Below are 23,690 nucleotides of genomic sequence, written 5' to 3'. Positions count from 1 at the left end.
GCCTTGTTTCAACAACAACTTTATGGCTCCCGGAAGTACCTCCTCCCTATCCCCTGCCCAGCTTCACTCCTGTGGGCTGCACTTGGAGCCATGGCGGCGGCAACCGCAGGACGTGGCCCGGGCTGTGGACCTGGGGACTCCCCAGAGGGGCCCGAGGCGGAGGCTCCGGAGCGTCGGCGGAAGGCGCATGGGATGCTGAAGCTTTACTACGGCCTCTCGGAGGTGGAGGCGGCGGGGCGCCCCGCGGGGCCGGACCCCTTGGACCCTACAGATCTCAATGGGGCGCACTTCGACCCGGAAGTGTATCTGGACAAGGTGTGTGTATCGGGAGGGGGAACAGGCCCCCGATATATTGCACCCCACATCACGCCTGCGACTTTGTTGCGGGGGGGAGGGTGGGGCGAGGGAAGAGGTGTTCATAAAAGCACGATGACCCTGGGCCGGGCAATAGGGGCAGAGCTGGAAGATAAGGGGTCGTGGGCAGACTTGGACTGGCCTGAGATGGTGCGAAGTCTGAGGTCTCCTGGGCTGATGTTCTGATAGACCCGATATAGGGGGCGTGGCCCAGGCGCTGACAGGCGTAGGACTGGGCCTTGGTTGCAGCTAAGTATTTCAAATGACGACAAACCCCAAATAGGGTCTGACCCGGTAACTCCTGAGCTATGCCACTTATAGGTTCCTTGTCTGAGATTCCTGGCAGGGGTGGGATCAGGGTTTTCTTGCACCAAAAGCCTACCAGTTAGGGGCAAGGCTGGGGGACATGAGTGCCCCCTTGTCCTGGATACTAACTACCTAATTTCCTCCAGCTGCGAAGAGAGTGCCCACTGGCCCAGCTGATGGACAGTGAGACGGACATGGTGCGGCAGATCCGGGCTCTAGACAGCGACATGCAGACCCTGGTCTATGAGAACTACAACAAGTTCATCTCAGCCACAGGTGATTCCTACTGGGGCACACTCCTCACAGTCCCACATCCCCCAGTTTCTCCTGTGTTGGGGAAGCCAGCAGAGGATTTAGACAGAGCAGACCCAGATTCTAGTCCTGCCCTGACACTAATGCACTCTCATCTTTCTCGCTCAGAGCTTTCGTGGTTTGATGACTATTGAGGTGATAACTGTTCTCAGAGGGTTGTTTTGAGGACCAAAGGGGAGAAAAGGACAAAATGAAATTTTAAAAAGAAATGAATTTACCTGAAGTACTTAGAATCTGTGACATTAAGGACGCCTCAGTAATGGTTAGTTTCTCTCATTAGTGGTAGCTTTCTTCTCTGGTTCAGGTCTTTCTCGAGAATGGGCTTATCTCTCTTTCACTCTCTCTTTTTTTTCTTTCTTTTCTTCCTTTCTCTCTCTCCTTCTTTCCTTCCTTCCTTCCCCTTTCCCCTTTTCCCTTTTCCCTTTCTCTCTTTTTAAATGAAGCAGAGATAGAAAATGTATGACATTAAGGGACAAACATCATATAAAGGTTTTTTTTTTCCCTTCTGTCCCCTTTATTCTCTATTCAAGATGGTACTAGACAATGTTCAGTATCATCCACACTAGCTTTTGTCCTGTGTTGGTGAAATGCACTGTTCAGATTTTTGGGACCCACATGTACTTAGTCCTAGAGGCAGATCCTGCAGGTCTACCTCCAGTCTATGGGAATGTCTGTCCTCTGAGTGAGATGAACAGAAGAATGGGGTGACCTGACTGTTGTTTTAAAAGGATCCCTCTGTCCACTTGTTGAGAGTGGACTATAGGGAGGCAAGGATGGCAGAGACACCCATTAGGAGGCTATTATAACAGTCCAGGCAAGATGCTGGTTGTATGGACCAGGGTGGTAACCGTGGAAAAGTAGAATGGCTCAAGATTCTTAAAAATTTGTTAGTTGAGGGATCTGGGATTCAGAGAAGGCTGGAACTTGAGGTACATGGAACAAGATGATCTCTCCTGGGGGGAGTGTACAGAGAGAAGAGGTCTGAGGACTGAAGCCTGGTGCATCCTAACATTCAGAAGTCATGAAAAGAAGGAAAATCTCACAAATCTTCTTTCTCAAAGAAACAAACATTTGGGAATGTTTGAGAACGACCCAGACCATGGCTGTCTTAGAAGATAAACAAAGAAGGCATTCCAAGAAATGGAATTGATAAGCTTGACCAATACATTAGCTCATGGAGTGCTCATCAGTGGTGCAAGAGAGGGAAGAACTGCAGAAGCAAAATCCTCAGGAAAGAGGGAGGGGATTGAGCAGTGCACATTGGAGAGGCTGGCCTTAACAGGAGGTCAAGAGCTCATCTACTGTAGCAGGAGGGAAAGCAGACTGTGGGCAGAGCCAGTCAGGTGGATAGGTGTGGTAGAGTTTAACTAGCGACCTTTCAGAACACATTAAGGAATTTTCCATTTATCTAAAGAGTACTTAGCTAATCAAAGTGTTTAGACAAATGAGTGATGTGATGTGTGTTTTGAAAAGATCCCTCTTGTCCCTGGCTACATTGAAAGGACTAGATTGGAGAGGTGGCTGGAGTGAGGCCATTTCAGTAGTCCAGACCAGAGATTCTGGGAGCTAACACCAGGATGATAATGGGGGGGATGGACAGTGATGAGTGAATTGAGAAGTGTTAGGAGGCAACATCGACAGGACATGCTGTTGAGGAGCTTTGGGTGTACAGAATGACCTAAGTTTCAACTTGAACAGTGGATGGTGGATGTGGTGCCCAAGAAACTGCAAGAAGATCAGGTGTAGGAAAAGGAACATGATGAGCTAGGTTTGGTTTGGTTTTGTTTTTTTAAGGGGAGCAAGGCATGAGATAAACCTGGATGAGCCTGTGGGGCCAGATCATGAAGGCCTTTGTAGACAAAATAAGAAGGATTTTGGTCTTAATCATAAGAACTCTAGAGATCCATGTCAGATAATCACAGCATCTCAGTATGGAAGGAAGCTTGAGGGGGTCTAGTCCAATCCATCTCTTCTTTCCTCACAGTATCTCTAAGGGGTGGCCTTCTGACTCTTGCTAGAAGTGGGGAACCTTTACCTAGTGGTGAGAACTCATAACTCTTTGAAAGAACTTTGAGGCTAAGGAAGCTAGGTTTTGAGGTTTTGGAGCTGTGCATAAGGAGCTAACAAGAAGGCAGATGCATATGTGGCTCTGGAGCTCAGAAGAGAGATCTGAGCTAGAGGAATAAGCCTTGGAGGCAGCTGTGAAGAGGAGGAGAGTTTAAAGGGAAGTGTGGGCAGGGTTGCTTAAGAATGGGATAGAGCCTGAGAAAAGAAGAGAGCCCAGGACAGAGCTTGGAGGAGCGCCTCCGTTTGATGGCCATGGGGAGGAGGAGGGTGAGCCTGTGATGGAGACAGGAGTGGTTGTAGAGGGAGAGTGGTGTCAGTATGAATATACATTAATTCAACTGATTCATTCATTTATTCAATCGCTTGTCAAATATTTGCCTGTGTGCCAAGTACTATTCTAGGCACCAGGGATATAGCAGTAAATAAGACAGTTTCTCAGCTGTCACAGAATGTACATTCTAGAGAAAGAGACAGATAATGAAGAAAGAAAATAAGATCAGTTCACTTCAACAAGAGCTCTGTAGAAAATGAAACAGGATAATATATTAGAGAGTGGGTGGTTGGGACTGATATAGAGAGAGTGGCAGAGAAAGACTTTTCTAAAGAGGTCACAGTTAAGGTGAATGATGAAAAGTTGACGATGGGAGGATTTGGGGGCGGAGTGGCCCAGGCTGAGGAAACAACTTGTGCAAAGGCCCTGGAAACTCTACAATCAGAGCAGGGAGAGCAAGAGTGTGGGGGTGAAGGGAGCGGGGTCTGACTGCATAGGATATACAACAGGGGTGGTGAGGTTTTTCTTTTCTTTTCTTTTCTTTTTTAGGTTTTCTGAAAGGACCAAAAAGTAAATATTTTAGGCTTTGTGGGCCATCTGGTTTCTGTCACAACTACTTATCTCTGCCATTATCATGAAAGCAACTACAGACAGTATAAATGAATGAGCATGGCTGTATTCCAGCAAAACTCATTTACAAAAACAGCCCTGGCATCCAGAGTGACGTCAGCAAAAATAGTGGAGTAAGTGTATTTGAAAATATCCCCTCCATGAAAGCAGCCCTGAACTGGCCAGAATGGTTACAATAAGCTTTCTTAGAACTCTGGAAAGTAACCAGAGGTGTGCAGCAATCAGAGGAGCATTTATTCAAGAAAAAGAGCTGAATCATGGTAAAAATAATGAATCCTATGGTATTTTAGCTTGTCCTAGCCCCACCATTTTCTCTCCAGCTTAGCAGTACCCTTGAAAGATAGCCCATACTCCTAATACTAGAGGGAGCAGAACAAAGCTGGAGTTCCTTCAAAGCCTCATGCCCAAAGAATTGTCATTATTTAACCTGTCTGGTGGTTTCCTGAAACAGTCCACCCCATAGGTTTGTCTTGACCTGGAGGTCACCCAGTGCTAAAAGTCTCTCACCAGGGCTTCCCTGGAGGCGCAGTGGTTGAGAGTCCGCCTGCCGATGCAGGGGACACGGGTTTGTGCCCTGGTCCGGGAAGATCCCACATGCCGCAAAGCGGCTATGCCCGTGAGCCATGGCCGCTGAGCCTGTGCGTCGGAGCCTGTGCTCTGCAACAGAAGAGGCCACAACAGTGAGAGGCCCGCGTACCACAAAAAAAAAAAAAAAAGTCTCTCACCAGAGTTGTTTGTCAAAAACAATTACAGGCAAATGGTGTGTCTGTCTGAAGTGATAGATAACACTTGGGCAAACAATAGTACCAACCCAAATGCTTAAAAGGAAAAGCTGAGGAATGAGATGTCCCTAGGGGCTTTGACAAGCTCTGACACATTATTAGGAATCTTGAAGGCCACAACTGTGTACAGTAGTACACATACTTAAGAAAGACCTGAGAGACTTCCCTGGTGGCGCAGTGGTTAAGAATCTGCCTGCCAATGCAGGAGTCACAGGTTCGAGCCCTGATCCAGGAAGATCCCACATGCCACAGAGCAACTAAGCCTGTGTGCCACAACTACTGAGCCTGCGCTCTAGAGCCCATGAGCCACAACTACTGAGCCCACATGCCACCACTACTGAAGCCCATATGCCTAGAGCCCATGCTCCCAACGAGAAAAGCCACCACAATGAGAAGCCTGTGTACCACAACGAAGAGTAGCCCCCGCTCGCCACAACCAGAGAAAAGCCCGCATACAGCAGTGAAGACCCAACGCAGCCAAAAATAAAATAAAATTAATTAATTAAAAAAAAATCCACCAGCCAGTGCAGGGGACACGGGTTCAAGCCCTGGTCTGGGAAGATCCCACATGCTGCAGAGCAGCTAAGCCCATGTGCCCCAACTACTGAGCCTGTGCTCTAGAGCCTGCGAGCCACAGCTACTGCAGACCCTGGAGCCTGTGCTCAGCAACAAAGAGAAGCCACCGCAATGAGAAGCCCGTACACCACAACAAAGAGTAGCTCCCGCTCGCTGCAACTAGAGAAAGCCTGTGCGCAGCAATGAAGACCCAACACAGCCAAAAATAAATAAATAAATAAAATAAATGTATTAAAAAAAAGAAAAGGAAAGAAAGAAAGACCTGAGAACGTCCTAAGCTCTTACTTCTGGCTTACTTCAGGCTCAGTGCAAGCAGGAAGTGAAGGTTAAGGGAGAGTTGTAAACCTCCTGGCTGAGTGTTTAAGGTATGCCCCAACACACACAGACACACACACACACACACACACACACACACACACACACACACAGCCCCTCAGTAAATACTAGGAGATTTATTAGTACTAGATATTTAAGGAGATCATTGTCCAGTCATTAGCTAATCACTAAGCTAACCAAGTAAAGGTTTCAGTGGCTATACACAGCAAAGAATACAAACTTTACAGAGTTGGTTCAGAAACGAATTAGTACAGGTTTAGTAACTGAAAAATAATTAAACAAACAATAGCAACAAGCAGCAACAACAAACCCTGGGGAGGAGAGAGGATCTGATTTCTAGAGTTGCCATGTTGTATCAATATTATCTAACATGTCTGTCTTTTCAATAAAAATTGATGAGGCATGCAAATAAAGTAGAAAATCGGACCCATACACAAGAAAAAGCAGTAGAACCTGTCCCTGAAGAAGCCCAGAAGTTGAATTTAATACGTAAAGATTTAAATCCACTATTTTAAATATGTTCAGAGACCTACAGGAAGCTGTATCTAAAGAACTAAAGGAAGGCATAAGAATGTTTCACCAAATACAGAATATCAAAGAGAAGAAATTATTTAACAAAAGAACCAACTAGAAATGATGAAGTACCACAATGAAAATGAAAAATTCACTAGAGGGTCTCTATAACAGATTTGAACAAGCAGAGAAAGAATCAGCAAACTTCAAGATAGGTCAGTTGAAATTATTCAGTATGAGGAATAGAAAGAAAAAAGGATGAAGAAAATTGAACAGAGCCTTAGAGACATGTGAGATACCAAGTGTACCCACATATGCATAATGGGAAGAGTGAGAGGAGAGAGAAAGTAGCAGAGGAATATATGAAGAAATAATGACCCAAACCTACCCAAATTTACTGAAAAACATTAATCTACACATCCAAGAAGCACAACAAACTCCAAGTGGGATAAATGCAGGGAGATTCACACCTAGGCATATCACAGTGAAACTGCTAAAAGAAAAAAGAGAGAGAAACTTGAAAGCATCAAGAGAAAAGTGACTCATCACATACAAGTGATACTCAATAAGATTAACAGCTGATTTCTGGTAAGAAACCATGGAGGTCAGAAGGCAGTGGATTCACATTTCAAAGTGCTGAATGAAAAAAAGTCAACAAAGAATTATATACCCAGTAAAAATATCCTGTAAAAAAGAAAGAGAGGGACTTCCTTGGTGGCACAGTGGATAAGACTCCGCGCTCCCAATGCAGGGGGCCCGGGTTCGATCCCTGGTCAGGGAACTAGATCCCACATGCATGCCGCAACTAAATTTGCATGCCACAACTAAGGAGCTCACGTGCCTCAACAAAGGAGCTGGTGAGCCGCAACTAAAGGAGCCCTGGAACCGCAACTAAGGAGCCCACCTGCCGCAACTAAGGAGCCCACATGCTGCAACTAAGACCCGGTGCAACTAACTAACAATAAATAAATATTTTTTAAAAAAAGAAAGAAATTAAGATGTTCGCAGATAAGTAAAAACTGAGAGAGTTCATTATTAGATCTTTACAAGTAAAACTAATTTATTAATAGTTATATATAATAGCAAGTTTAACTGGTTAATACTAGGCAATATTTATTGAGTGTTTAATATAAAACTACGCTGATTGAACTGCTTACATATATTAATTAATTTAATTCTTACACATCTATGAAGTAGTTAACTATATCTCCATTTTACAGATAGGGAAACTGAGGTAATGAGATGCTAAATAACTTGGTCAAAATTTTATAGATAAGACATAATGTTTAATGCCTTGTTTCAAACGCAAAGCAAGTCCAAAAATAACTTTAAAAAATCAGATTTTTTTGTTCTAGTACCTGTAGAAGGAACTGCATTTCTATAAAAGACAAACATTATGCATAATAAATAAATCCCTAAATGAATAAGTTTTATGTTAGACTGTTGTTTAACAAGTGAAAAATAAAATCATGACAATCAGAGAGTAGACAAATAGACTAAAAAAAAATACTGCCATAAAGGAGAAATAATAATTCAAGAAAATCTAGTAACCTGGGACCACTTGGTGTAGGAACCAACAGCTCTGTCAACATCTGCAGTCACTGGCAAATCATTATCTTTGCAAAAAGTTTATAAAGTTTATCCAGAGTCAAGAAAACAGTCTAAATTACATCCACAATATTATATTTAAGAAAATAGAGGCAAGGTTTATATATTCAAAACATATTTAATGAAAACCCCTGCCACTCACTTCCTACAGGGGAAAAAAATCCTTAGTATTTGTGTGAGTATCCTATGGTTGCTATAACAAACTGTCACAATTTTGGTGGCTTAAAATAACAGAAATTTTAAGAAAATAACAGAAATTATGGTCTCATAGTTCTGGAGGCCAGAAGCTCAAAATCGGGTTGTCAGCAGGGCTGCACTCCCTTCAAAGGCTCTAGGGGAGAATCTCTCATGCCTCTTCTAGGTTCTGGTTGACTTAAAACATTTCTTGCAGTTGCACCACTCTAACCTCTGCCTCTGTCTCCACATGGCCTTCTCCTATGTGTGTCTTTATTTCTTTAATGTCAAGTGGCAGTGAGGTGGCTAGATGATAGGTCAGATTTTGCCCTCTAGTCCCATTAGTTGTGGCTGGGAGTGAAGAGGTGGCAGTCGATGACTTTATGGTGTAAAACCTTTCTATTGCAGGAGAGAGACTTGTGGATCAGGAATTGGAATATGGCCAGGGCAGGTAACAGTGCTTTGACACCCGCTAGTATTGGAGGGTCTCCTGCTAAGGTGGGGACCGGCTTTGGCTCACTGTAGGGACAAGGACACTGGCAGTGGCAGTTCTTACTGGCGTGAGCCCTCGTGAAGGCTGCCGTTTTCTCACCAATATCTGGCCCCACATAACAACCTGTAGGCTTCTGTAAATTGAATAGAATTGAGTCCAGAAATAAACCTGTACATCTGTGGTCAGTTAATTTTTTTATAAGGATGCCACAGTTACTCAACAGGGAGAATAGGTTTTTCAACACATGGTTGGGATACCTGGATAGCCATATCAAAAGATTGAAATTGGATCCCTACCTCACACGCTATACAAAAATTGACTCAAAATGGATCATAGACCTAAATATAACAGCTAAAACTAAACACTCTTAGAAGAAAACACGGGTGTAAGTCTTCATGTCCTTGGATTAGACAAGAGTTTGTTAGATATGACACTGTGATTTGTGATTTATAATAAGAAATATACATTTGGTCTTTGTGCACCACCCCTGGAATAGCTCCTAACCCCTTGTAATTTCCTATATAAGAGCCTTGTTAACAATATTTAGTTTTGTTCCCAGTTCCTGAAATAGCTCTAGTGAAATAAAGTGACATGGATGTCTTTTGGTATTTATATAACAAGCCCTTTTCAACCACACCTGAGTTTATGTTAATGAGGTGATATTTGGAAAACTCCTAGATAACCCACGGATGGGGGCAGGTTGCCAGCAGAACCAACCATGTGATTAGAGGGTTGGAACTTTCAGCCCCACCCCCCAGGCCTCCAGGAAGGGGAGAGGGGCTGGGGATTGAATTCAGTCACCAATGGCTCATGGTTTAATCAATTATGTCTATGTAGTGAAGTCTCCATAAGCACCCAAAAGGATGGGTTGGTGAACCATGTGGAGGTGTTGGGAAAGTGGCATGGCCAGAGAGGAAATGGAAACTCTATACCCCTTCCCACATACCTTGCCCTATACATCTCTCCCATCTAGCTGTTCCTGAGTTGTTTCCTTTTGTAATAAAACAGTAATCTAGTAAGTAAACTGTTTTCCTGAGTTTGCTGAGCTGCTCTAACAAATTAATTGAACCTGAGGAGGGGGTCATGGGAACCTCCAATTTAGAGCCAATCAGTCAGAATCATAGCTGACAACCTGGACTTGTGATTGAAATCTAAAGTGAGAGAGGATAGTTTTGTGGGACTGAGTCCTTAACCTATGAGATCTGACGCTAACTCCCAGTAGATGGTGTCAGAATTAAGTTAAATCATAGGATGCCCAGCTGATGTCACAGAATTGCTTGATGAGTGGAAAACCCACACATCTGGTGTCAGGTGTGAAGTAGTGTTGAGAGTAGAGACACACAGGAGTGGGTTTTTACTTTATAGACACCAAAAGCACAAGTAATCAAAGGAAAAAAATTGGATAAATTGAACTTAATCAAAATTAAAATCTTGTGCTTCAAAGGACACTATAGAGAAAGTGAAAGGACAGCTCACAGAATGGGAGAAAATATTTGCAAATCATATAGCTAATAAGGGTCTAATATCCAGAATATGTAAAGAACTTTGATTAAGTCAGCACTAAAAAGACAACCCTGCTTAAAAATGGGCAGGGGCTTCCTTGGTGGCGTACTTGTTAAGAGTCTGCCTGCCAGTGCAGAGGACATGGGTTCGAGCCCTGGTCTGGGGAGATCCCACATGCTGCAGAGCAACTAAGCCTGTGCACCACAACTACTGAGCCTGTGCTCTAGAGCCTGCGAGCCACAACTACTGAGCCCACATGCTACAACTACTGAAGCCCACACGCCCAGAGCCTGTGCTTCGCAACAAGAGAAGCCACCGCAGTGAGAAGCCCGTGCACCACAACGAAGAGTAGTCCCCACTCACCACAACTAGAGAAAGCCTGCACGCAGCAATAAAGACTCAATGCAGCCAAAAATAAATAAATAAAATAAATAAATTTTTTTTTAAATGGGCAAAAGATTTGAATAGACATTTCTCCAAAGAAGATATACAAATGACCAACGAGCACATGTAGAGGTGCTCAACATCACTGCTTATTAGGGAAATGCAAATCAAAACTACAATGAGATAACCACTGCACACCCACTAGGTTTTCCAGAAAACAGAATAAAACATGTTGGTGAAGATGTGGAGGATTTGGAACCCTCTGCATTCCTGGTGGGAATGCAAAATGGTGTACCCGAAAACAGTTTGGCCATTCTTCAAAAGGCTAAGCATGGAGTTATCATGAGGCCCAGCAGTTCCACTCCTAGGAATATACCGAAGAGAATTGAAAACATATGTTTACAAAAACACATACACAGTTGTTCATAGCAGCGTTATTCATGACAGCCAAAAAGTGAAAGCAGCCCAAATGGCCACCAAGTGATGAATGGAAAACAGGTGTGGTCTATTCCATACAATGAAATATTATTCTGCCATAAAAAAGTATGATGTACTAATACATGCTACAACTTAGATGAGCCTTGAAAACATGCTAAGAGGGAAGAGATACGGGAACATATGTATATGTATAACTGATTCACTTTGTTATACAGCAGAAACTAACACACCATTGTAAAGCAGTTATACCCCAATAAAGATGTTAAAAATAAATAAAAGAAAGAAAACATGCTAAGTGAAAGAAGCCAGACACAAAAGGCCACATAGTGTGTGTAATTCCATTTATTTATTTTGTTGGTATTATTATTTATTTATTATATTTATTTTTGACTTCGTCGGGTCTTAGTTGTGGCACGCGGGATTTTTGTTGAGGCGTGCACGAGTTTTCGTTATGGTGTGTGGGCTCTTCCTTATGGTGCGTGGGCTTCTCTCTAGTTGTGGTGTGCGAGTTTTCTCTAGTTGTGGCGCACAGGCTCCAGAGCACGTGGGCTCTGTAGTTTGTGGCACATGGGCTTAGTTGCCCCACGGCATGTGGGATCTTAGTTCCCTGACCAGGGATCGAACCCACCTCCCCTGCATTGTAAGGCAGATCCTTTACCACTGGACCACCAGGGAACTCCCTAATTGCATTTATTTTAAATGTACAGAATAGGCAAATCCATGGAGACAGAAAATAGGTGAATAATTGCCAGGGACGGAGGTGAGAGTGAAATAGGGAGTGACTGCTAAGGGATACAAGGTTTCTTTCTGGGGTGATGAAATAAAGAATTGGATAGTAATGTTGGTTGTGCCATCTTGTGCATATAATAAATATACTAAGAACCACTGAATTTTATGCTATGTCCATTATAGCCCAGTTGAAAATCAAAAAGCCAAACCGCTATCAAGCCAGGTTTGACCCGCAGGGTATATAGTTTGCCAACCTTTGGCCTAGACACTGCGTTTGTTTATGTAATAATGCATTTATCTGTTCCAAAATTGGAAAGGTCCCAAAGGTTGTATAGTGAAAAGCCTCTTCCCATTCCTTTCCCCAGGTAAAGACAAAACAATCTTTAATGGTAAACTTTACTGAAGATTAACAGAAAAGTGCACAGGTCATAGTGGCCAGCTCCTGGAATTTCACAAATGGAACACCTCTGTGCAGTCAGCACCCCAGTCAATCAACAGCATGACCAACAAGGCCCCCTCCAGCCTCCTACCAGTTACCACCCACTCTCCTCCCAAGGAGAGTTTGCTCTAGTTGCAAACTACTTATCTTAGCAAGCCTGAAAGAATTCGGGGATGTACAGTGTAGTCTTTATTACTCAGTGGTGTGGATGGTTTTTTGTTTTGCCGTGGTGCAACTTTTATTTCCATTTAAATGGCTCTGTGGCTGTGCATTCAACAGCAATGCCACCAGTACTAGGTTTTCTTTTATTCTGTTTTAATGACAACTTAGTTTTTGGATTTTTTTTTCCCTTTGAAAGTCAGATTCAAGTTTCCTTTCTGAGGTAGTACCTAAATGTCACGGTCCCAAACACCCACTCCAAAACAAATCGGCTCCTCTGATGGTAGCATTTGACAGCCCTGGAAGGAGGTTGTGTCATAGGTTAAATGGCTTGTAAGCAAAAACAAGAATTCACTGGGGGAAGACGAAACGCCTCATGAACTTCCAAGCCTCTTCATGATCGTCAGCCCGTGAGCCTTCTGGTACCTGAGCTTCCATCTTTTGCCTTTGCTCTGGTTTTATTCAGTTGTTTTTTTTGTTTTGTTTTTTTGGCTGCATTGGGTCTTCGTTGCTGCGCCTGGGCTTTCTCTAGTTGGCTGCAAGTAGGGGCTACTCTTCGTTGCGGTGTCTGGGCTTCTCATTGCGGTGGCTTCTCTTGCTGTGGAGCATGGGCTGTAGGCGCATGGGCTTCAGTAGTTGTGGCTTGAGAGCTCTTGAGCACAGGCTCAGTAGTTGTGGTGCACGGGCTTAGTTGCTCCAAGGCATGTGGGATCTTCCCAGACCAGGGATCGAACCTGTGTTCCCTGCGTTGGCAGGCAGATTCTTAACCACTGTGCCACGAGGAAAGTCCCTTTTATTCAGTTTTTAACTGCACGGCACTGTCTGTGCTATGTCCATTAATTCGTTATTTGTGAATTGGCAACAGTCACCATTTTCCAAAAAAATATAAGTAACTCCAACCAGTAGCCCCAAAGAGTAGTACAGAAGTTTCATATTATGGGACTTAATTTTTTTAGTTACCTTCCTCTCTGTGGAATCTAAGAAGGGTGAATGGTCTTGTCCCACAGACTATGTTGCTAACATGAGAAGTTCATTTTGTGATTCTTGGTCTACCTCTTCGTGTAACTTTTTAAAAAATCTCTTAATTGTTCTGTAGGTGTTAGCTCTGTGAGTTCTTGTGCATTTTTTTTTGATTTTTTCCAGCTATTTTTTCCCTGCATATTTTGTGTCTGTCTGTTCCTTTTTATTGTCATTGTCATTGATGTTTTTCTCCTCACTTTGTCCAAGTTGGGTTGCTGCCCCAATCCTGCTCAGAGAACATTCCCACAATCCAGGAGCCACACACAGGCCAGGTGTGGGTGTGCGAAGGCTCACAAGTGACTGCTGTTAGATATTGCCATATTCTTTTCCGTAGAAAATGACCTGTTTGCACAACCACCAGCAAATAGGAGAACAGCTCTTTCCATACACCTGGCCAACACTAAGTTACTAAAATTTTCAGTCTTTGACAATCTGAAAAGTAGTATCTCTGTAGGTTTTTTAATAAGATTATTTTTTTACATATTTATTTGGTTGCACCAGGTCTTAGTTGCTGCACGTGGGCTCCTTAGTTGCAGCAGGCAGTCTCCTTAGTTGCAGCTCATCAGCTCCTTAGTTGCGGCACATGGGCTTCTTAGTTGTGGCATGTGAACTCTTAGTTGCGGCATGCATGTGGGATCTAGTTCCCTGATCAGGAATCGAACCTGGGCCCCTTGCATTGGGAGCGCAGAGCCTTATCCACTGTGCCACCAGGGAAGTCCCTCTATGTAGTTTTAATTTAATTTCTCTTGTGAGGTTGAACATTCTTTGTATGCTTAAGAGCTGTTTGATATCCTTGTCTGTGATGTCCTTTTCCTATTTTTCTATAGAGTTGTTCTTTTCTTCTTTTTCTTTTTGGCCATGCTGGGCAGTTTGCGGGATCTTAGTTCCCCACCCAGGGCTTGAACCCAGGCCCCAGCTGTGAAAGTGCCAAGTCCTGACCACTAGACCTCCAAGGAACTCCTGAGTTGTTCTTTTTCATAATGATTTGTAAGAGTTCTTCACATATTAGGGAAAAGTAGCCCTGTATGGTATGATTTGCAGTCCTTTTAAAGTTCGTTTTGATTTAGCTCATGGTGGTTTTTGTTGATCAAACAATTTTATTAATCTCTTCTTTGATAACTTCTGAGTTTGAGGTGTTTCTAAGCAAGACCTTTTCCATTCCTAATATTATTTTAAAATTCTCCCTGACTTTCTTCATGTACTTTTGTGATTACATTTTAAAATCACATTTAAACTTTGATCCCTCTGCTCTGTGTGTATATATAAGGTGTGAGGTCTGAGTCCAACTATATATATATATATATTTTTTTTTTTTTTTTGCGGTACGCAGGCCTCTCACTGTTGTGGCCTCTCCCTTTGCGGAGCACAGGCTCCGGACGCGCAGGCCCAGCGGCCATGGCTCACGGGCCCAGCCGCTCCGCGGCATGTGGGATCCTCCCGGACTGGGGCACGAACCCGTGTCCCCTGCATCGGCAGGTGGACTCTCAACCACTGCGCCACCAGGGAAGCCCCCAACTATATTTTTATTTTAAATGGCTTTCCAGTTGTCCCAACACTATTTAATAATTCATCTTTTCCCCACTGACTTGAAATGTTACCTTTATCATAATAGTAAATTTCTTTATGTTTCTAGATTTTTGAAAAACCTTCTGTTTTGTTCAATTTATCTCTAATTGTCCATGTACCAGTGCCACACACTTTAAGTTACTGTAGCTATAAAACTGCACGTTTTAAATTCTAGTAAGGCTAGTTCCTTCTTACTCTTTTTCACTTCCAAATTTTAGTTCCCCCTTCTTATTTTTCCACCTGTTCATCAAATTATACTTTTTTAAAAAAAGGAGGGGGGTCTCTTAAAATTTTACTGGATCAAGTTAAATTTCTAGGGAGAATCAACATCTTAGGTTTTGGGGCTTCCTGTCCAAGAATGTGGTATGTCTTCACGCTTCTTCAGGCCTTCTAGTATGTTCCTCAGCTTATAAAGGTTTCTTTATGTAAATGTTGAACATTTCTTAAATTTATTTCTAGATATTTTGATCTTTTAAAATTACTATTTAAAATGGGTCATTTTCTACTGTATCTTCTTATTACTATGTGTGAATGTTGTTGCTTAATTCTATAGGTTTTTTATATTAATTTCATGTTCAGTCACCTTACTAATCTCTTATTGTTTGTAGTAGTATTTTCAGTGATTTGTTTTTTAGAGTTTTCAATTTATGCAATTATATCATCTGCAAATAGTGATAATTTTACCTCCTTTACAATTTTTGTATCTCTGTAATATATTACCTGAGTCTAATTGTGTTGGCTAGTACCCCATAACAATGTCAGACAGCAGTGGTGATCATGAACCTCCTTGCCATGTTTCTGATTTTAATGGGAATTGCTTCTAGCATTGCCTCATTAAACATGATGCTGGTGTTTGGAGGTTAGGGAAATATTCAGCTGTTCATATTTTATTGAGAGTTGTTTTTAAAAAATCAAGAATAGTCGTTGAATCGTCTTTGTTTCATCTCTTAATATGGTGAATTATTATCGAGATCCTCTCATATTGAGCCGTGCTTGCATTCCTGAAATAAAAACCATTTGGACATATTTGTCAATTATTCTTTTAATACATTGCTGGATTCTGTTTGTTAATTTATATGTGTATCTCCATTTATTTAATTAATTTAATTAATGTATCTATGCATCTCAATTCATAAGATATGAATGTGTCACTTTCATTTTTGAGCTATTTTTGTCACATTTTTGTATCAGTGTTACGTTTCTTCCACAAAGTTAATGTGAACACTTTTCTAATTTTCTCTGCTTGAGTACTTCTTACACAGAGCTTTGGAATGAGCTGTCCTTCAGAGCTATGGCAGCACCCCCATGACATCCTCTGGCACCTTTGTGGGGGGGGGAAGGAGAATCTTTCTTTTTTTTTTTTTAATTTTTAAATTTTTGGCTGCATTGGGTCTTCATTGCTGCACGCGGGCTTTCTCTAGTTGTGGTGAGCGGGGGCTACTCTGTTGTGGTGCACAGGCTTCTCATTGCGGTGGCTTCTCTTGTTGCAGAGCATGGGCTCTACGCGTGCGGGCTTCAGTAGTTGCAGCATGTGGCCTCAGTAGTTGTGGCTCGCGGTTCTAGAGCACAGGCTCAGTAGCTGCGGCGCACAGGCTTAGTTGCTCCATGGCATCTGGGATCTTTCCAGACCAGGGCTCGAACCCGTTTCCCCTGCATTGGCAGGCAGATTCTTAACCACTGCGCCACCAGGGAAGTCCTGGAGAATCTTTCTTTGACAACGTTCTCAGTTCTCTCTGTTCATGTATTCTTGCTCTTCTGGAATCCATTTAGGTAAATTCTGGTTTTTTGTGGCAAATTATCCATTTCATCTAGGTTTTCAATTTCTTTACACAGAATTGAGCTAAGTTGTATCTTGTGATTTTTAAAATATCTGTGTATTTGTGATTGTTTCTCCCCTTATTTCTTATTTTGTGTATGTTTTTTTCCCCATTTAAAGATTAGGGTAGCTCACATTTTATATATTTTGTTTTTCATTTTTTTTAAGTGACCCTGACCTTTGATCTATTTATTAGTTCTCCCATTTAAAAAAATTAATTAATTTCTGCTTTTAGCTTTATTAATTCCTGCTTTCTTTTTTATTTTTCTGCTTTCTTTTTCTGGTTTCTTTTGTAGTGCTTTTTCTAACTTCTTGAGTTGAATGTTTATTCTAATTAGTACTATAAGAATTTAGGACTGCTTTCCTGTGAACATTGCTTCAGCTGTATCCTATAGGTTCTTATAGTGTTTTGATTGTTGTTATTTTTTACATATACAGAAACTTCAGCTTTGATTTCCTTTTTGATCCAGTAGTTGATAATAATGAGGTTTTCTCTAATGGGATCTCTTTATTTTCTAGTTTTGTTATTAATCTCTAATTTCATTGCATTGTGATCAGGGAATGCTTTCTGTACCATTTAGTTTCTTTTCTTCCGTAAATTTATTGAGATTTTTTGTATGACCTAATATGTGGTAAGGTTTTGGTGTATTTTATGGAATCTTGAAAAGAATAAAAATCAAATAGGTCTTCCATATTAATGATATTATTTAGGACTTCTGTAGCTTCATTTGGTTTTTATCCTTTTGGTCTGTCACGGATTGACAGAAGTGGATTAAAGTCTCCTATAATAGATATGTTTCTGCTTCATCCTCATTGCTTTCATTTATGCATATTGATGGTGAGTTCCAGAGTGGAATTAGGGAAATTAGTTGGGAAATGTTAGTAGTAGTTGGACAAGAGATGATGGTGGCTTGGAAAGAAAATGTTGGAGGTAAACCTTATGCAACCTGCCGGTGGACTGAATGTAAGGTAAAGGAGAGACAAGAATCAAAGATGACTCTTAAGAAATGGCCAGGAGGGCTTCCCTGGTGGCACAGTGGTTAAGAATCCGCCTGCCAATGCAGGGGACACGGGTTCGAGGCCTGGTCCGGGAAGATCCCACAGGCCACGGAGCAACTAAGCCCACAAGCCACAACTACTGAGCCTGAGCTCTAGAGCCTGTGAGCCACAACTACTGAGCCCGTGTGCCACAACTACTGAAGCCCGCATGCCTGGAGCCTGTGCTTCGTAACAAGAGAAGCCACCGCAATGAGAGGCCTGCGCACCGCAACCAAGAGTGACCCCCGCTCGCCGCAACTAGAGAAAAGCCCGCGTGCAGCAACGAAGACCCAACCCAACGCAGCCAAAAATAAATTAATAAAATTAATTAATTAAAAAAAACAAGTAAAGAAATAAATGAACAGGAGCCAAAATGGAAAAGGTTAGTGGAGGAACAGGTTTGGGGAAAGTCAAGAATTCTGTTTTGTGTATGGACACCAAGGCGGGAAAGTGGTGGGGAGGGGTGGTGGTGGGATGAACTGGGAGATTGGGATTGACATGTATACACTAATATGTATAAAATAGATAACTAATAAGAACCTGCTGTATAAAAATAAAATAAAATTCAAAAATTTTTTAAAAATTCTGTTTTCAACATATCATATTTGAGGTGCCTGTTTGCCATCCACATCAGGATATTAAGTAAGTTGTTAGGCAGGGCTTTGGTCAGGACTGGAGGCAGAAATGTCCAAGTCATCACAGCCGTGGGACAGGATGAGACTCCCTCAGGGATCTATTCACTCTGCAGGTTTGGAAGGAGTTGATGTTTGCTTGTATTTTCTCTGTGAAATGTGAATCAAGGTCACCATTTGAGAGTTGGGGGCATGTACTGGCGTTTTGAGAACTGAGGACAAAATGTTATTTTGGAAAATGGAAACACAAGACTCACTAGAAGGTTTGGAAGGACAGCTGACCAGTGTGCAGTGCTGCTTTGGGACTTAAAGTCCTAACTTGAAAGGGAGGCCAGTTGGTATGATTTTGTGGCTCATTTTCAGCTGTCATTCTTAGGGAGTGGGTTGGTAATTGGGCTTAACCCTACCTGTGGTAGGGTTCTGCCGACAAATAACGGGGGCCAGGGGGCAAGAGATGCAAGGGGGCTTGCAAATGGGTGCTGATGCTCGTGGAGGACCACAGATTCTAAGAGGAGTGAGGAAGGAAGTGCAGCCATGAGAGGTATTACAAACAGTGACCAAGTGGTAGGGCCGCTGGGTCTGGAGTTACTGAAAAGGCCAAAGGATTGTTAGGGCGGGGTCAACAGGGTGAATGATCAGAAGGTTGTGAGGCTTGAAGCTAAGGTTTTAGAGGATGCAGTTCTTAGCAAGGGCAGGGAGAGTGTGGCACAGATGAGGCAGATGCAAGAATGGATGGAGTTGAGGAGGTCAGCAAACGGAGAGTCAAGAATGTCCAAAGGCTCATCCTTGTGTATGCTGATGTCCACGAGGAGGTGTGGCCGTGATCTGGAACTGAGGGGCGTGGCAAAGAGGACAGTAGGGATGGCAACAAGAAGGGGTGTAGTTTGATGTCATGGTCTTCAAAGAAGCTGGGGTCTCAAAGAGAGGAGGAGTAGAAGCTATCTAGAAGTGTTAAGGGGCCAGGCCCTGAGGCATCTGGGTTGAAAGGAAGAACAGCCTCCTTAGGCAGGTTTCTGTCAGGACCAAAGGGAAAGAACCCTTCAGGGAAGGTCAACCATGTTCTAGAAGGCAGAGTGAAAGGGTTAGGGAATTCTGGGAAAGAGGTAAGACTGAACTAGTATTTACTGTCTGTCCCATGGCAGGCAGGGTGCTGGGCATGGAGGATGCCCTTGGGAACGAGCAGACAGGTCCCTGCCAAGTGCCCTGGGCCCTCCTTTGGATCTGGGCATCTTCTGAGATCAAGGACTGCGGCTTCATGGGCATCTCCCCACTGCACTGGGGCTAGGGGCACACACGGGGTGTTCAGAAAACGTCTGCTGCACTGACATAATGACACCTCACCCCCATTTATAGTGACCAAGCACCACTGCAGTCCTTTTCAAGCACCTAATCATCAATGTGACCCTCGAGGAGTGAGCTCAGGCGCGTTTGGGAAGGGGGCGAGTGTGTGTGAGGGCATTTGGACTACCTCTCAAGCTGAGTGTTCTGCCTGTGCCCCTAGTCATCTGCCTTTCCCCCTCTTGCGCCCTTGTCCTCCTAGACACTATCCGGAAGATGAAGAACGATTTCCGGAAGATGGAGGATGAGATGGACCGGTTGGCCACCAACATGGCAGTGATCACGGACTTCAGCGCGCGCATCAGCGCCACGCTGCAGGACCGCCACGAGCGCATCACCAAGCTGGCAGGTGCGGCCCGCCCCAGAGCTGGTGCTAAAGTGGGCCACCCCCAGGGAGTTGGGGCTAACACCACCTCCCCCTGTCCCCCAGGGGTCCACGCGCTGCTACGAAAGCTGCAGTTCCTCTTCGAGCTGCCCTCGCGCCTCACCAAGTGCGTGGAGCTGGGCGCCTACGGGCAGGCGGTGCGCTACCAAGGCCGCGCGCGGGCCGTGCTGCAGCAGTACCAGCACCTGCCCTCATTCCGCGCCATCCAGGACGACTGCCAGGTCATCACGGCCCGCCTGGCCCAGCAGCTACGGCAGCGCTTCAGGTGTGGGCTCTGGGCCCTCATGCCACACCCGCTGGTCTCCTGGGTCTGCCCCCGCCCCGAATTCTGTCTTCTTGCCCTTCACCTCCCTCTCCCTTCCCGCAGGGAGGGTGGCTCTGGCGCCCCTGAGCAAGCCGAGTGCGTGGAGCTGCTGCTGGCCCTGGGCGAGCCTGCGGAGGAGCTGTGCGAGGAGTTCCTGGCTCACGGCCGAGCGCGGCTGGAGGAGGAGCTGAGGAGCCTGGAGGCGGAGCTGGGGCCCTCCCCTCCGGCCCCCGACGTGTTAGAATTCACTGACCGCGGCGGCAGCGGCTTCGTCGGGGGCCTCTGCCAGGTGGCGGCGGCCTACCAGGAGCTGTTTGCGGCCCAGGGCCCGGCGGGTGCCGAGAAGCTGGCAGCCTTTGCGCGGGAGCTGGGCAGCCGCTACTTTGCGCTGGTGGAGCGGCGGCTGGCTCAGGAGCAGGGTGGCAGTGACAACTCCCTGCTCGTTAGGGCGCTGGACCGCTTCCACCGGCGCCTGCGGGCGCCCGGGGCCCTGCTGGCCGCTGCCGGGCTGGCAGAGGCCGCCACAGAGATCGTGGAGCGAGTGGCCCGCGAGCGCCTGGGCCAGCACCTGCAGGGCCTGCAGTCGGCCTTCCTGGGCTGCCTGACGGACGTGCGGCAGGCGCTGGCCGCCCCTCGAGTTGCTGGGAAGGAAGGCCCCGGCCTGGCCGAGCTGCTGGCCAACGTGGCCAGCTCCACCCTGAGCCACATTAAGGCCTCGCTGGCCTCTGTGCACCTCTTCACTGCCAAGGAGGTGTCTTTCTCCAACAAGCCCTACTTCCGGGTACGATCTTCCCCTGGGAATCCTTTTTCTTTTTTTCCTTCCTTTTCAGGGCATTCTTTCGTTTATCTTGCATGCAGGTTGGCAGCTACCAGGGCACACAGTCCTTGCCCCAGGCAGTCTGGATGTGGTTTCAGGCTGCCTTGAGAAAGGCTGGCATAGCCTGGAGGAGTGGGGCAGGCTCTGAGGGCATCTGCAAGCAGGGTCCCCAGTGCTGGCTTTGCCCCCCTGCACTCCCTTCCCACAGCAGGGGAGCTGCTCTGGGGTTCTGGAATGCGGGGTGAAACTGTCCCTTGGAGAGAGGCCAGGGCACTTCGAGTCCCAGTAGAAGGTCACTAGCAGCCTCTGCCTGGAAGGTTGGACCTGCTGTGTATCTGGGGCGCTCCTCCTCACAGGGCGAGTTCTGCAGCCAGGGTGTCCGTGAGAGCCTCATCGTGGGCTTCATCCGCTCCATGTGCCAGACAGCTCAGAACTTCTGTGAGAGCCCCGGGGAGAAGGGGGGCGCCACGCCGCCTGCCCTGCTCCTGCTGCTTTCCCGCCTCTGCCTGGACTACGAGACCGCCACCATCTCCTACATCCTCACCCTCACCGACGAACAGTTTCTGGTGCAGGTGAACTGCTAGCTCAGAGCAGGGTGGGGGGAGGTGATGCTAGGAACACAGGAGGCTGGGCAGTGCCCTCATGGTCAGGGCTGCCTGTGCCCAACTCAGCCTGCCCCTTGCCCAGCCTGTGCCCAGCTCCTGGTGGCCAGTGGCTGCAGAGCTGCCCCCAGTACCCACTGCCTGTCTGTCCTCTGCATCCCTGGCTCAGGACCAGTCTCCAGTGACACCCGTGAGCACACTGTGTGCGGAGGCCAGGGAGACGGCACGGCGGCTGCTAACCCACTATGTGAAGGTGCAGGGCCTGGTCATATCACAGATGCTGCGCAAGAGTGTGGAGACGCGGGACTGGCTTAGTACCCTGGAGCCTCGGAACGTGCGTGCTGTCATGAAGCGGGTGGTGGAGGACACGACAGCTATCGACGTGCAGGTGCTCCCCTGGGCTGGCCAGGGGAACTCTGACGTGGGCTGGGGGTGCTGGGGGAACAGGCCTCTGAGGATCATGACAGGAGGGGCCAGGCAGTGCCTGCATCTACGGCCTTCCTCCTCAGCCATGGTGGCCTCATCACCCCCATTTCAGCTAGGAGGAGGAAGCTGAGGCCCAGAGTCACCCAGGAAATCAGGTCAGGGTTGGCCCTGAAGATTTGGCCTCAGTACCAACTCTTATGTTCCACTCTTGCCCCACTCCACTGGTTCTGTAAATAGTGACTGGGTACCAACTAGGTACAGGCCCTAACTACCCTGTGGTTTTTATAACGGTTGTGATTCTTACAACAAATGAGTGTGTAACTTAGGGCATCCTTGGCCCTTGCCCAAGGCACCTGGTGGGCTGCATGTTCCCCGTGCCCTGGCCTCCTTGCAGTTCCTCCTTCCACCACCAGGTGGGGCTCCTGTATGAGGAGGGTGTTCGCAAGGCTCAGAGCAGCGACTCTAGCAAGAGGACCTTCTCCGTTTACAGCAGCTCTCGGCAGCAGGGCCGTTATGCACCCAGCTACACACCCAGGTCTGGCTGGTCAGGGTAGGCGCGGGGAGGATGGAGAAAGGAGGACCGGGGTGCAGGGGTGGGCTCTGATTGCTTGTCTCCTCCCATTCAGTGCCCCAATGGACACCAACCTCTTGAGCAACATCCAGAAGCTGTTCTCTGAGCGTATTGACGTGTTCAGTCCTGTGGAGTTCAATAAGGTCTGAAGTCCACAGTGACCCTGCCTTCCCAGGGCCCCTTGGGAAGGTTGGCTGAAGCAGCCCCGCACTGGCCCAGGGAGCCTTAGGACTCTGATTCCCCCCGCCCGTCTCTGTTTCTGAGGGATGTTTCTAGGAGTGAGTGGTCATCCAGAGCCCCGCCATCACCATCTCATAGCCCTCTGCCCGCGTCTGGGTGATAATCTAGTATACCTCTTGGCCCTCGTCCTTATCCCCACCATAGTCCTGGGTCCTCCCCAGGGATTCCTAGTCACACCATGGGCCCTGCCCCAACCCAGCCCGTGCTCAGGGACCTGATACTCTCCCTCCAACTTAGTAAGCTTTTCCCCTCCCCATATCAGTGCTGACCCCCATCTCTGCCTCAGGTTGCCGGGCCCTCCCTGTCCACTCTCCTCCAGATGATGGGGCCAACCTTGTGTGGTCCCTCCCTCTTACCTGGGTCCTGGGACTTTCCACCCCATCACAGCTACTGGCATTTTGCCGTCTCCTTGGCCCCTGCACAAAACGTGGGTGCCCTTCCTTGGGGATCTAGTACCCCTCCCCAACACCTGCTGTAGTGGGTCTGCATCCCTGTGTCCCTACGTGCAGGTGTCGGTGCTGACCGGCATCATCAAAATCAGCCTGAAGACACTGCTGGAGTGCGTGCGGCTGCGCACGTTCGGGCGCTTCGGGCTGCAGCAGGTGCAGGTGGACTGCCACTTCCTGCAGCTCTACCTGTGGCGCTTTGTGGCTGATGAGGAGCTTGTGCACCTGCTGCTGGACGAAGTGGTGGCCTCAGCTGCCCTGCGCTGCCCGGACCCAGTGCCCATGGAACCCAGTGTCGTCGAGGTCATCTGTGAGCGTGGCTAGGCCCGGTCACACCAATCCACTCATCCCCTGGTGGCCCGCCCTGGTGGCCCTTCCCCTCGGGGCCTGCCTAATAAAGACGTGTTGTCTCCTG

At 46.4% G+C, this 23,690-nt stretch overlaps 1 protein-coding gene across 1 annotated transcript; it reads left to right on the top strand.

Annotated features, from left to right (window-relative positions):
* The first annotated feature begins 8 nt into the window (after window positions 1–8).
* VPS51 (VPS51 subunit of GARP complex) lies at window positions 9–23,690 on the top strand. Its single transcript, XM_004264338.3, has 10 exons — window positions 9–315; window positions 807–936; window positions 19,687–19,833; window positions 19,915–20,134; window positions 20,237–20,954; window positions 21,347–21,562; window positions 21,762–21,980; window positions 22,432–22,553; window positions 22,645–22,732; window positions 23,339–23,690. Exons 1-10 carry the CDS (start codon window positions 91–93, stop codon window positions 23,597–23,599), a joined length of 2,346 nt encoding a protein of 781 aa, XP_004264386.1. The 5' UTR covers window positions 9–90; the 3' UTR covers window positions 23,600–23,690.

The sequence above is a fragment of the Orcinus orca genome, chromosome 8 (assembly GCF_937001465.1).
Source record: "Orcinus orca chromosome 8, mOrcOrc1.1, whole genome shotgun sequence".
Lineage (NCBI taxonomy): Eukaryota > Metazoa > Chordata > Mammalia > Artiodactyla > Delphinidae > Orcinus > Orcinus orca.
This window is presented reverse-complemented; position numbering and strand designations above follow the sequence as displayed.

Excerpts from the sequence above, each read along its gene's own strand:
- VPS51 (XM_004264338.3), top strand. The coding sequence starts at position 91 with ATGGCGGCGGCAACCGCAGGACGTGGCCCGGGCTGTGGACCTGGGGAC. Across the intron at positions 316-806 it reads CGGAAGTGTATCTGGACAAG|CTGCGAAGAGAGTGCCCACT; the intron begins GTGTGTGTATCG and ends AATTTCCTCCAG. Across the intron at positions 20,955-21,346 it reads CCAACAAGCCCTACTTCCGG|GGCGAGTTCTGCAGCCAGGG; the intron begins GTACGATCTTCC and ends TCCTCCTCACAG.